Here is a 14583-nt window from a genome sequence, read left to right as displayed (position 1 = left end):
AAAGAATTGTAACACAGCAAAATTCCTGGCTCTCAGGGCATATGTCCTTGGTGCAGCTAAACCTAATGATTGTTGCCATGACAATTATCTTACTGTTCTTTTTGTAACCACCTATGTTCCTTTTCTGTAACTTTCTGGTCTGGAGAATAAATACTGAGAGAGAACCCTAGTTCAGTGTTATTTTCCAAGGAGGAATGCCTCTCTCTTGAGGGTTCCTGGAAGATTAACCCCTTCGGGGCTTCTCACTGCCCCGAAGAAATGGGCTTTGAGTAATCCTTTGCGTCCCTGTCACCCTGGGGAAGAGGTGACAGATACCTGCATTCCCATGTTTATCGCAGCTCTATTTATAATAGCCAAAAGTTGGAACCAACCTAAATGTCCATTGTCAGATGACTGGATAAGGAAAATGGCAGTGTAGATTATTGAATATAACAATTAATCTGATTTGAGCATCATATATTGCTCACGAGTATTGATATTCAACTCTGTACTCCACAGATATGTACAATCTAGTATGTTACAATAAAAAATTTTTTTATAAAACAGATAATGTGCAATATATGCACGATGGAATACTAGTCTGCCATAAAAATGAATGAAACATTGCTATTCACAGCAATGTGGATGAACTTGGGGAAAATCATGTTAAGTGAAATAAGCCAGGCACAGAAAGAGAAATACCATGTGTCCTCACTCATAAGTGGGAGCTAAAAAATTAACCAATAAAAAAAAAGAAAGATACAACAATCACAAAAATACTTTGAACTTTCAAAAGGAGAGAATAGAACTGAGGTTACCAGAGGTGGGAAAGGGGGAGGGGTAAGGAAGGAATTGGTAAAGCGTCATGAAAAACAATTACATTGTATATTGTTGAATATACTAATTATCCTGATTTGAGCATCACCTATTGCACACAGGTATTGATATTCAACTCAGTACCCACAGATATGTGCAATCAACTATGTTACAATAAAAAAAAAATTAAAAATAAATAAACTGGGGTAGGAAGCCTCACCATGAAACCAATGCTAGCTCGGGGTTGGGGCCTTATAAAGAAGAATAACCAAGAATCTCTTTAATCACATTGTTGGCTTTACGTACACAATCCTATGTTAGCACCAATTCAAGAGATAAGCATCTCTTGCAGAACCCAAAAGCAGGCTGCACATTTACGGTGTGGTTATGTTTTTTTGGAAACCTTGGCATCTTATTTCTCATGCTCTTTGCTACTGAAGTCACTGTAGTGTTATTTTCCTGAGAAGCTGAGAACTCATCATTTATTAACCAAAGTATCATTCATTTAGTCATTCCACAAATATTTAGGTGTACCTGTGGGAATCTCTCTGCTGAACCCTGGAGAGTCCAGCTTTCTGCTGGACTCTGCCGGCCCAGCAGTGGATCCATGTCGCAGGTCTAGTTACCCCAGAAACTGGCTCTGAGATGGATATCACATGGTAGGAAGCCTGCTGGGGCACGTCCTTGGGGTCAACACCTCTGGAAGAAGGACGGAAGCAGGCTTGGGTAAGGGAGGAAGCAGGCTTGGGTAAGGGAAGAAGCTGGGCTTTGCCAACCCTAGGAAGGGGCATGACCCAGAGCGAGGCGGCTCTCTCTACCGGAGGCGGTGCTGCCAGCAACTGGGAGGACAAGTCTGTTAGTCCTGAGAGGGGATCTGGGTGACACATCACAGTCTCCACCCCGGTGTACTAGGATGCTTTTAGCTACAGCACAGAAAATCTTGATTCATCTGGCTCGGACAACAGAAAATGCCTCACTCCCCCGAGTAAAATGTCAGGGATAAAGCAACTCCAGGATTGGTTAGTTTAGTGACTCAACAGCATATTCAAGGACCTTTCCATCTTTCTGCTCCGACAGCCAAAGGGGTCAGCTTTGTTTTTCAAGCTTCTTCCTGTCACAGTCACAGAAGGCTATAGCAAGACTGGGGTCACTGTGGAAAAGAGAAACTATTTCTGTCTGAGTGCTCTTTCTATTGTTAAGGAAAATATTTCTTTGTATCTTTTTATTGTGGTAAAATATACGTAACAATATTTATCACTTCAACCATTCATAAGTGTACGATTCTGGGGCATTAAGTACATTCACAGTGTTGTATAACCATCAGCATAATGCACAAAACTTTTAAATCATTCCCAATAAAAATTCTCTACCGATTAAACAATAGCTTTCTCACCCCTCCACAGGTAGTGGTTACTTCTGTTCTCCTTTATCTCTGAATTTGCCTATTCTAGGTGCCTCATGTAAGTGGAATCATATAGTATTTGTCCTTCTGCGTCTGGTTTATTTCACTAATCATAATGTTTTCAAGGTTCATCCACGCTGTGGCATATATCAAAGTTTCATTCTTCTTAATGGCTAAATAGTATTCCATTATATGCACATACATTTTGTCTGTTCATCTAACTTGTATTGCTTCTACCTTTTGGCTACTAGGAATAATGCTGCTGTTAAGATGGGTGTACAAAATATCTGCTCAAGTCCCTGCTTTCCATTCTTTTGTATAGATACTAGGAGTGGAATTTGCTGGGTCATATGATGGCTTGATATTTGACCTTTTGAGAAACCACTAAATTTTGCAGTGGCTGCACCATTTTACATTCCCACAAGCACTGCAGGAGAGTTCCAATTTCTCCATATCCTTGCCAACACTTATTTTCCTTTTTTTAAATTATGGCCATCCTTTTCCTCATATCTTGTTGGCTGCTATTATGTCACATGCCCCATTCCTAAATTAATTATTGACAAAGTGAATGAGATCACCACAGTGGCCTGAAACCCATCAGAATTGGTGCCCTGGGCAGGGTGTACATTCCCTGAAGGACATGGCTGTAACCTGAACATTTGGATATCTGAACAAAATCTGGACATTCTAGCAGGAAAGAAAGGATGGGGATGCATTAGAGGGAGGCTATTGTCGATGTTTGCAATGGGGAGGCTTTAAAAATAGCAGTGCCCAGACCAGAGATTCTGATTCGATTGGTCTGCAGTGAGTCCCGGCATCAGTTATGTTTAATTGTTCCCCAGTTGATTCTAACGTGCAGTCAGGGTTTCGAGCACTGATCTAGCAGGTGAGACTGCCCGTTAAGCCAGCAGGTGTGGGTACTGAGGATGAGGACAACGGGCCATAGGAATGCTGTGCAGGGCACCTCGTCTAGTCCAAGGGGACCAAGGAAGTCCCCCAAGAGGAAGTGATGGTTAGGCTGATACTTGGAAAAGTTAAGTCACCAGGGCTGGGGAAGAGTGTCATAGACACGGGACAGGGGGATGTGGTGCAGTCGAGAAATAGGAGGAAGCTCAGGTTAGCTCGTGTACATGTCTCCTTCTGACCTTGAGGTGACAATATTTTTACTCAAATACATGCAACTCATAGGGCAAAGGCTACATTGGATTCTCCAACCCAGTTTAGCTCTGGGTAAGTTTACATCTCCCCTGTGACCTGTTCTTGGTTGACTGAGTGAGCAGCAGGTTATTCTTGGAAGCGGCAGACAGTCACGGTTTAAGAACTGAGTTTGAACCCTGCCTATGCTCTGTACAACCGGTGTGGCGAGTCCATGACCTCTGTGAACCTCTGCAAAGCAGGAGAGGTTATAAAACTACCTAACAGGACTATTGAGGGAGTCAAATGCAAAAATGTATGTGAGTGACATGCATTAGCAGGCTGATGTGTTCCAAATTTCTATTCCCATCCCCGCCTCTCCCCAGAGCACCTCCGAACTCCAGACCTGTATACCCACCCCCTGCTTGAGTGGAGAGGGGCATCTCCCACTTACCGAGCCTGAGACTGAACTCTGCATATGCTCCTTCTCCCTTCTTCTCCTTATCAGCTGATAGCATCTCCAGCGTGGAGTCTAACAAGTCCTGTCACTCTACTTTTGAAGTATAGGCAGAATGTGCCCATTTCTCACCATCCCCCACCCCCATCCTGGTTCAGGCCACCATCTTCTCTTACCTGGATCATTGCAGCAGCCTGAGACCCTCTAGACGTGGCTTCTCTTATTCCCACCTTATCTCCTACAGCTCTGCCCCTTGTTCATCTGCTCCAGCCCCCACACTCTGTCTTCCCTGAATGTCCTCAGGGCTTTTGTATTTGTGGTTTCCTTGGCCCCATTTCACCACATGGCCAGCTTCTCACTTCCTTCAATTCTTTACTCAAAAACCATAGTGTCAGTGAGGCCTTCCCTAGATGCCCTATTTTTAAATTTCAGTACCTGCCCTTAATATAGCATATTCTCCTTCTCTGCTTTATTTTTTTCTCAGTATTTACCACTAATACGCTCTATATTTTATTTATATTGTTCATTTGCTGACTTTGCTATTAGAATAAACCAGACATATAGATCTCTACCAGAATACCCCTGCTCCACAAGGGCAGGGATTTTTATGTTTTGTTCACTTTCTTCACTGCTAGGACAGGACCTGGCACATAGTAGTCAGTCAATAAATTTGTTAGTACAGCATTTTACAGAAGAGAAACCTGAGGCTCAGTGCAATTAAATAATGCACTCAAGGTCACACAGCTAGGAAGTGGCTAAGTTGAGTGGTTAAATGTTCTGTGATGCTTTACAACATTAAAAAACCCATTTAGTGAAGACAGGGCAACTGTCAACGGCCCCTCTCCAGCCCTCCTCCTTACCGACAGCTGAAGAAAGGAAATCTTTTCAATGTGGAAGGATTGGGTGCTGGAGGGCTGCATGGAGTGCTCTACGGACCCTTGGCAAGAGTGTCAGATTTGAGTGTTATTAGACAAGGAAGTGGGGCGGCCATCTCAGCTCTTGTTCCGAGGCACCATGGCCAGTGACTGTAATTAAATGGAGACCAGATGCTCGAGGCTAATGGTGCGTGGGAGGAAAGAGCAGACCCTGGGATATGCAGGAAGGATTTGCAGAGTCTTTGAAATGGTCGGGGAGACTTTTCAGATAGTTTTCAGCATCAGGACCCATCTCACTAAAAATCCCACCCAGACTCACCGTGCCCCCTAAAATTTCCCTCCTCTTTCATTCATTCTACTGCAAACACAAAGAGGAATCCTATCCAATTACCAGGAAGAACAGAGAACAACCCTATAATTAGATCTGCCGTGGCTGTGTTGGAATGAGGACAGTGACTTTTTTTAGAGAGTGTCTTCTTTGAGGAAGAGGAAATCTGACTGGATAGTGGTTGTGTTAGTTGGTGAAGCCCAGTGCTTTTTCTCCTCGCTCTCGGGAGGCAGGCAGGCGGCTCCTTAAACAGTTCAGAGGGAGGAGGCAGACAGGGCCTGAGTGAAACCAGAGAAAGTCAATTGCACAGGGTCAGGCAGAGCAGGGAGCCAGCGCAGGGCCTCGGCCTCTGCCGGGGGAAGCCACGGCCCCTGTCTAAGCCTCGGCGCCTTCATTGCTGGGGCGCATCTACCGAGTCTGCTGCAAGGATTAAGGGAGATATGAGCCCAGTGCCCAGCACAGAGCAAACCCTCGACATATGTCTTCTTTCTTCCTTTTCTTTTCAGGAGCAAACTAAGGGGTCAAGACCATGGCTCAGAACAGGACTAGGAGAAGCTCCTTTGAAAGGCCTGGGTTGTAACCCAGAGAGTGGAGGAGGGGAAGGAGCCACCTGAGTTGCCAAGTACCCCTGTTGGCAATGTCCAGTTGCTTTCCTTCCTCCTCAGAGGTGCAGACGAGAGGTGGCAGTAGTGGCCCCTGGCTCTGGCCACCTCTTCCACTTTTTCATCAGAGCCTCCACCTCTTCACACACTCCCCCAGACCCCAGGGCCCATGGCCAGTGCAGGGCCTGTGAGCTCCACCCAAGGGCTCTCTCCAGCTGCTGCTCCTACCCACCCCCGCATCCTTTCTGGGAATTGTCCTCGCCCACAGGGACCTGCCTCACCCAAGGGTTCACCCATCCAGGGGCCCCGAGAGGCCAATGCTGGACAATGCAGTGATACCTTTCAATTTGGAACAACTCTTAAGGTCTTCCAGCCCAGAGTACCCCCTGGGATCTGCTGAAACTCATTGTGAGTGAGCTTCTCCCTCCGCCCAGTGCTGCCTTCCTCCCTTCCTTATAGGTATGTCTCGAGAACACTCTCTAAAAGCCTTCTGCCTGGGACTCCAGGGAGCCCACTCCAAGACCACGAGGCCCTGTTGTCTGTTGTCTTTGCCTCCAACTACAGCCCACTCATCTGACCTCCTAGGCACCCCCTTTCCACTAAAATGCAGCCATCCTGTATCCCAGTGACTGGAAAATAGGTGCTGATGGCTTAATATGTTGCCCAATAAAAATAACTATCATTATGGGAACTAACATTGAGGTACAGCCAGCAATCTATAAAGCACACTTACATACCCGATTTCATTTGCAAGGCAGAGTAGCATGATGGTCATTCAAGTGATTCTGCCTGGGTTTGAATTTTGGTCCCATCCTTATTTGTCCTGAGACTTTGGGCCAGCTGCATAACCTTTTGGTTACTCAATTCCCCCGTCTGTACAATGGGGGTGATAATGGTCCCTTCCTTGGGGAGTTTTTGTTAGAAGCAAATGTAAAGGTCTCAGAACAGTCCTGGCATATAGTCAGCATGTAGCATGCATCAGCTGTTAGTATTTGGTCCTCATGACAGCCCTGTGAGGTGTTGTAATTACTACCTGTGTGGGGTACTTCTCCTGGCTCTTATTCCCAGCCCAGCTCTTCACTCCGGCCGTCACTGCAGCATGTAACCCACCAGCACCTGGCTCGGCAGTACAGTGTATTTCTTACTTCCTGCCCTGGGCTGCTTTGCTGCCTCTACCTGAGATGCCTGTGGAACCCACTCAGCTGTCCTGAGCCAGGCAAATCTGGAAGTGTGAGGCAGCCAGTATCCCATGCGTCATCCCTTGACCAAGGGGCAATTGGAGCTAATGGAAAAATATTCTTTCATTCCCTGAGATGATAGTTCTGAGGTATATTCTGTCCCATTGAGATCTAAGTTCAGTTGCCCACAGCCCTGGCCAGCCCAATAATGCACACGGGCTTGGCTTTCCCCCTCGTTTCACTCTTCCCATTTGCCCCAACCTCTGTTAATTGAGCTCACTTCCCAAAGCAAACTACCGCCACACAAGCCCTTGCCTTGTGCCCTGCTTTTGGGGGAACCATCTAACTGTGCACAGGAGAAGAATGAAAGAATAAAAAGAGGCATGTTCGATGTCCATAATCAGATCTGGACTCCAGTCAAAGTCCTTCCCCTACCAGATCGCATGCCCTCACACACTGCCACCTCCCAGGTGATACATATGCATCCTCACGGAGGCCTTCCAGAAGTGTGGTTAGCCAGTGGGAGGCTGGGAGGAAATAGCTATGAACACTTTCGATCACAGCCCTCCTCTGTCCCTGCACTGAAGCAGCCCTGCGTGGCAGGAGGGTGGTAAACAGTGGTTCCACTCGGCTGAAGCCTGGGGCAGGGACTACTTCTAATTTGTATCACCAGCACTCAGCTCTTGTATCGGTAATACTCAGGGCCTGGCACATAGTAGGTGCTCAGTAAATGTTTGCTGGATACAAAGGTCCAGACATCAAACTATCAGTGGTTTGGTTTTTAATGATTACTTTTTATGTGGCCATGCCTGTTTCTACACTTATTTTTTATGCTGGCTTGGAATATAATCTCTGGTGAACAGAGAACTTTTTTTTGGTGGGGTTCGTCGACCTGTTTACTGAGCTGAGTTGGTACAGAGTCATGAACCTAAAATTACTCAAGATATACTGAATATTTCTTGAAATTATTCAAGAAAACCTGATATTCAGGTTGATTAATGAAAGAAATCCCAGGCTGGCTGGTTAGCTCAGCTGGTTAGAGCGCAGCCTTGTAACACCAAGGTCATGCATTCAGATTCCCATATTGGCCAGCTGACAAAAAAAAAAGTCCCTAGATGTTCTTGGGGCTGGCTTGTTAACTCAGTTGGTTAGAGCATAGTGTTGATAACACCAAGGTGAAGGGTTCAGATCCGCGTACCGGCCAGCACCCCCCCCCAAAAAAAAATTTCTAGGAGCTGTCTCAAATTGGTAGCTTGTAGGAGAAATGTAGCTCTAACATGCATGGGTTTGGCCAGCACACTGTTGATTATCTTAAATTGAAATAGTGTACTACCACTTCCTGGAGCATTCTGTGTGTCCTAGTTCTCAAATTTGTGACACTTGACTAGCCCTTGTAAGTACATGGATTTGTGACCCCCTCACAGAGTGACACACAGCAGGGTTCTCCGTTATACAGAACAAGTTGAAGGAGATGACAGGCACAGTCCCCTCCTTGGGCATTTTTCTGACTTTTCCTGTAACCTGCTCAGCGTGTTCCCACGTCATCAACAGGTGCATAATGATGACATGATATCCTGCTTGTAGGTACTACAAGGTCTCTGTGGTGCTCATGTGCTTTGTGGTCCCCACGCTGGTGCCCTGGTATGTCTGGGGAGAGAGCGTGTGGAATTCTTACTTCTTGGCCTCCATCCTCCGCTACACCATCTCACTCAACATCACCTGGCTGGTCAACAGCGCCGCCCACATGTATGGAAACCGTCCCTACGACAAGCACATCAGCCCTCGGCAGAACCCATTTGTCACTCTGGGCGCCATTGGTAAGTAGGGGTGTCAAGGGCCAATGGGGAGAATGGTGGCCTGGATTTTTCTCAGCTCGGTGGTTTTGCGGAATCTGCAAAGAGAGGCAATAGAGTGAACTTGAGCTTTGGCCTTAGAATCCCAGCTCTTGGACAAGTCAAATGGTCTCTCTCATTTACAGTTTTCTCATCTGTGAAATGGGAATAGCAATGCCTACTTTATAGGAATATGTAAGCTGCTTGGTACAGTGCATGGCACACTGTGGGTGATCAATAATTAGTGTTTTTACTATAGAAATTTTCCTAAAGGAGAAGCAGAAGTTGACTTTTTTCTCAAATTGCCCTCATCAGTCAAGCCTCAGCTGTCCAATCATTTGGCAGACCCTAGGAAAAAAAGGCCTTCAAGCAGAGGGATGGGAGGAAATCAAACTTGGCATTTCATGCAGCCACAAAATGGTCAAGAGTGAGGCCTTTAGAGACCAGTGAATTTGGTTGAGTCCTGGTTCCTCCACTTTGTGGGCAAGTTATCTGCTCCTCTGCATTTCATGTCTTTATCCATAAAATGGAGGTAATAGAAGCACTTACCTCCTCCTAGGGCCATGGGAGGATTAGATGAGTTAGTTCATAGTGTTTGTAGCAGTGCTAAGCATGAAATCAGCCTTCTGTGATGTTGCTTCATTGCTAGCCATGTGGTCTCAGGCAAATTACTTGTCCCTCTGTGCATTTATGTCCTCAATTTAAAATGGGGAAAATCATAGCAGCTACCTCAGAGGCGTGAGGATTATAGGAGTTAAAACCTGTTAAAGAACTTAGCACTGTGCCTGGCACACAGTAAGTGATCATTAAAGATTAGCTGCACCTTCATAGAAACAACTCAGCTTCTTGACAAGCTGAGCCTTGAGCTCAGAGATCAAACCCAGGAGTGAAGTTCCTGCTGCAAAGTAGAAACAGTCTCTGTGTCACTCAGCAATGTTTCTAGACAACTTTGTTAGTCATTCATTTAATAAAACCCCAGGGATCCTAAGGAGTCTTCTTTTAATCACTCCAGCCTACAGAGACTATTTTCTTTTTATGAACATACATTAAAATGATAATCTGTTATCAGCCATTTAGCATTTAGCTTCAGAATTACAGCTCTGATGTCATGGTATCATGTCTACAACTCACACAGGAAAAATAATCTTGTGAAATTATGCTGATAACTTTACTGTTATTTTTTCTGTTCGTATTTAGTTTGTTTGGCCAACTAAGTAAATGCTTCCTGAGGTCAGGAACTGGGTCTTTTGCTCCCCACAGAGCCTGACACAATGTCTTGCACATGATAGACCCTCAAAAACTGGGTGATTAAAAAAATCTGTGCAGAGGTGGTGATTGAGTTACTTCAATGCCCACTTTGTCTTCCAGGTGAAGGCTTCCACAATTACCATCATACCTTTCCCTTTGACTACTCTGCAAGTGAATTTGGCTTAAATTTCAACCCAACTACCTGGTTCATTGACCTCATGTGCTGGCTGGGGCTGGCCACCGATCGCAAACGGGCAACCAAGCCAATGATCGAGGCCCGGAAAGCCAAGACTGGAGACGGCAGCTCCTGAACCTGGAGCAGCCAACCTGTGCATCCGCCCTTGACACCTGAGTTCAAGGCTTTTGTTACTATAGTTCTCCTGTTCATTAGATCATGGGAATGGGTAGAGGGTTGGGAGGAATCTATGTGGTTTGGGAATTTTTTGTTTGTCTCTTAATAGTGTCGAAATGTAACTATCAATGAAAAAAAAATTTTAAGCCAATATTACTGTGATTTACCATTAGAGTGTGGATGTGTGATTTAATTGCTGAACCTACAATATGTCAAATCTACATTGTCATGTGCTTGTACATGATGTTATCCCTGATGGGGTGAAGGAATTTAATATTCTTTCAGGGTGATTCAGGAGACCATCTGTTTTATTTTCTACCAATTAACCAACCCAGTATTGCTTTTAAACACACTATCTGAAGGAGCAGAGAGGCAGGGTAGAAGACAAAAAAGGGGTCTATGTCATAACTAAAGAATGTTTCTGTTTTGTAATCATTGTGTGTGGGGTTTTTTGTTTGTTTAAGTAAGAGAATTGAAAACTTAAAAAAATGAGAATATAGAAAATAGCTCTTGTATTTTTTTGCCCTATTTACAGCTTGTTAATTCTCCACTGTCTTTGTTTCAAGAGAGCTTTGTTCAATGCCCAGCTAGTTTAGTTTCCCCAGCCGTACACCCAGCCCACTCTATAACAGTGCCTCTTTAGATGTTTGATTTTGCTCTCTTTGCTATTGTTATTTTAAAGGTGGTATAACTCAGACATGCCAGACATCAAATTAAGCTCAAATTAAGCTCTCATTTAAATGTTTACATACCTAATTTATATTGTAATTGGTCCCAGCCACTGATGCATGTACTTTAGCTACTCTTCCTAAATAAGCATATTAATTTTCCACACCAGGCCATCAGATCTTAATAACCGACAGTTTTCTAGAACTCCATATCTACTAATGTTTCACCTGCATGCGGCATTCATTGATTCTGCAGCAAAATATAAAGTGATCATTATGTAGCTTCTGAATTTAAAAAATTTTTGTGTGTTAAGTTGCCTTGTAAAGAGCATGTTCAATTAATGGGACAGCATGCCCTTTGTGTTAGATGTTAGACCAAAAGAAAGTTCTTATAGTGTTGGTATTGGGGTACTTTGAAGATAGATATTTTTCACGAAAGATGTAGAATTTAAAATTTAAAATTTAAATTTTACAGAAAGAAATGACAACAATTGGAAATTGTCATAATGAAGTTCTTCATCCAGTAGATGTTTAACAGTGTTATTTTGCCATTAATAATGTGTAAGCTATGAGTTATTTACAATAAATGATTATGGATTCGTTGGTGTTCTCGTCCAGGTACTTAAATGTTGTTTAGAAAATGTTCTCTTAAGAGTGCTGGATGCTTCCTGGTGACCATGTGACTCACATTTGATTTGGGCTCTGGGCTATCAACAGCCCTTAAGACCAGGCCTCCCATTCCATCTGCCTTGGGCATAGCCAGAGGGGAAGCCAGCAAGTTTCACTGGGAATGTGAACCCCCAGTGGTATTGTTCCCCATTTCTCACTCACCAATACTGTCACCTGCACTGCTTCTAGCTGATAAATGGGAATCTTTCCTCCACGTTCACCTGGAAGAACATGAAGGCACCCTTCCTCCTCTAAGCCCCATTAGGCCCCGCCTGACCAGAGGTGGTGGCCAGAGGTGGTGGCCAGAGATGGGGGAGATGGTCTTATGTCTTACTCCAGTCCTGCCTCTCAGCTTTACCTCTGTACCACCTAAGTCTCTGCCTTTGAGCATCTGTGCCCTGCCGTCAGCGATGGACTTGGTGGCCTGCCTGCAGTGGGATTCTAGCCACAGTGGGTGCAGACCAGATCTCCCTGTGTAAGGCCTTTTGGATGTGACTGGGGCATTTTTCAGCTGCCTTATATTCCAGTCACATATTGCGAAGACCTTGTGTAGAGTGTTGATAGAGTGTAGTCATGTTCCAAGATGAGTTTATATCAGCATGATATAAAATGGCCCTGATTGGGAATGTTTATGTGAACCTTTAACTCCTGAGAGTACTAAAGTTCCCTACTTCTTTCATTAATAGAAAAGATTACACTTGGAGCAGTTATTTGGAATTTTTCCACAAAAGGAGGATATTCCCCAACTTATCCAAATAAATCCAAAACCTCCCTTCTCTGAATCTGAGTGCCGTCTCTTAATCTTCAGCAATACCCGTGATTGACCTAGGATTGGGATGATTTGGAGGAAGGAGAGGATGGAGGTTAGATTGCTGTAGTGTCTTCCATATTAATGTTCTCTACAGGTGTCAGCAGCATCTAAAGGAAGAGAGGCCCTGGGAGGCATTTCTCAAGCCTATCCAAGGTAGCCATCCAGAGCTTGGTACATTTTTGAAAGTTTCATTTTAACGTAAGGGAATAGTCCCCCATGTCTTTAATCTTCTCAGCCCTATGAGGCTTATTTCAAAAGCGTAATGAAATCTGGTCTGCACCCCTGCATCTAGGTGAGGGGACCCACGGCGAAGCAGTTCCAATAGTGCACATCCCATGGGTGTCATGACAGCTACATGGAGCTAACCTGGGACGGTGGAGCCACTTCAAGTACACTTCAGGTTCAAGCTCTGCTAATGGCCAGGTGCATGACCTTGAGAAAAGTCAATTTTTCAGGATCCCATTTACTTATCTGCAAAGAGAAGAAATTAAACTAGACTCTGTCTAGGTTCCCATTCAGCCCTAACATTCAGCCCTAACAGCAGCAGAGATGAGAACATGCCTGACTTCCGATTTGAAACCTCTTAAATTAGTGCTCATCCGTTTGGGGACCTAATTGAGAGAAATAATTAAGTCTGAGTGGGAGAACAGACTGAGACTGAAAAGATATAATGTTCTTGGTAAAAAATGTGCACGTATTTTACTCATTTCCAAAATATCATGAAGCAATAAAAATAAATATAATCCACCATAAAAAGCCATTTAATGGGTATACTGAAAAAAGCTATATGACTTAATGAGGTAGTAGAAATAGCACTAGACTCAGAGTCTTAAGACCTAAGTTTGAATTCTAACTCTTGATCTAACTTGCTGTGTTACCTAGGACGTGTTTTTAGGGGAACCAAGAGAAAGTGCCACTAACTAACCTGTGAAGCCTCTCTGAGCCTCTGTGTCCTCATCCACAAAATGGGAACAGTGACACTTATGTGCAGCAGATGACTCTGGGAGCCTCATCACAGTTCCTGGTGCATTGTAGAGCCCCGGGAGATGTCCACTGAGGGTGAGCAGCATGTCCCAATGAGCCGGAAACTGGGGTATGGTGCAGAGGGCTGCAGACTGGAAGTGAGGAGGGACAGGGCTAGGCTTGGCTTTGCTGCTAACTGGCCGATGGCCCTAACCTCTCAGAGCCTCAGTTTCCCCTTCTGTAAAGGAACCTGACTGGATTGGGTCATCCTGTCCAGCTCTGCCATTTTTGGAGTCGCCCCTGTCCCCATGTCTGAAGAAGCCACCAGCTCACTGATGAGCCTTTGCAGCAACGTGCCTCACTCCATTCTGGTATTTCCTGTGTCCCTCTGAACCTCTGGTCTCCTCGCTGCGCCTCCCGCCTCCATTAGGAGACGAGTCTGGCCTGCAACGTCATCCATGCTCCCGTCAGCTCATTTTTCTCCTCAGCATGAACTGAGGTAGATTTATACAGGGAAGAAGTTGAAGCTCATGGATAAGAATGAGCTTTGGGGATTATCTGTGAGGCTCACTGATCTATATCACTCCTGTCCCCAGTCACAAAGGAGACTGACAGACAGTTGTGTTCTCAGTGGCTGCTCATGTGAAAAACAAGGACGGAAAGAAATATCCTAACCTTTATAATCCTTTTTTTCCCACATTTTTAGCTCAGGGTGTTAGTCAAAATCCTTTCCTTCCCTTTCCTCTACGTCAAGGAAGTGCTATAAATGAACTGGAAACGGCTCTCCTGTTCTCTCTGCTGTTCCCCTGTGGACTGCAGAATCCATAGCCCCACCCGGGGAATGTTCCTGACTTCTAAATATGCAACATCAGAAGCAAGAGGAAGGAAAGCGCCGGTCTCGGGGAACCTGCCACGCGGCACGCCTGAAGGCCACGCAGCCACTGTGGCTGTCACAGCCTTCTTTCCCTCTTCCTTTCACCCCCCTCCATGATGCCTCTGACTCCCCATCTGGAAGAGCAGTCAGCCACATCCTGCCTGAGACTCCATCACAGGATCCAAAAGGAAAATGCCAGCTAACAGCAGCCTGGGCTGCTAGGGCTGTGAGGCTCTGCCCTGAGACAGAGTACCCTTCCTTACACCTCCTGACCTGTGTTTACTGTGGAAAAAGGATGACTTTGCCTTCAACTACCTGTCCAAACCCGTCACCACTCAGGATCTACTAAATAGATGCCCTCCTCCCCTCCCCATTATCAATACTTTAGGAAGCAA

General features: G+C 45.1%; 1 protein-coding gene across 1 annotated transcript in view; it reads left to right on the top strand.

Annotated features, from left to right (window-relative positions):
• The window catches only part of SCD5 (stearoyl-CoA desaturase 5), a 142880-nt gene extending 132718 nt beyond the window's left edge, over positions 1-10162 (top strand). Inside the window, exons 4-5 of the mRNA XM_063108721.1 lie at positions 8356-8588; positions 9972-10162. Of these exons, the coding sequence (XP_062964791.1) occupies positions 8356-8588; positions 9972-10162 (424 nt within the window). The remainder of the gene's footprint in view (positions 1-8355; positions 8589-9971) is intronic.
• Positions 10163-14583: the final 4421 nt, after the last annotated feature.

This window comes from Cynocephalus volans, chromosome 9 (genome assembly GCF_027409185.1).
Source record: "Cynocephalus volans isolate mCynVol1 chromosome 9, mCynVol1.pri, whole genome shotgun sequence".
Lineage (NCBI taxonomy): Eukaryota > Metazoa > Chordata > Mammalia > Dermoptera > Cynocephalidae > Cynocephalus > Cynocephalus volans.
Note: the sequence above shows the minus strand (reverse complement) of the source record. Positions and strands in the feature narration are given on the sequence as shown.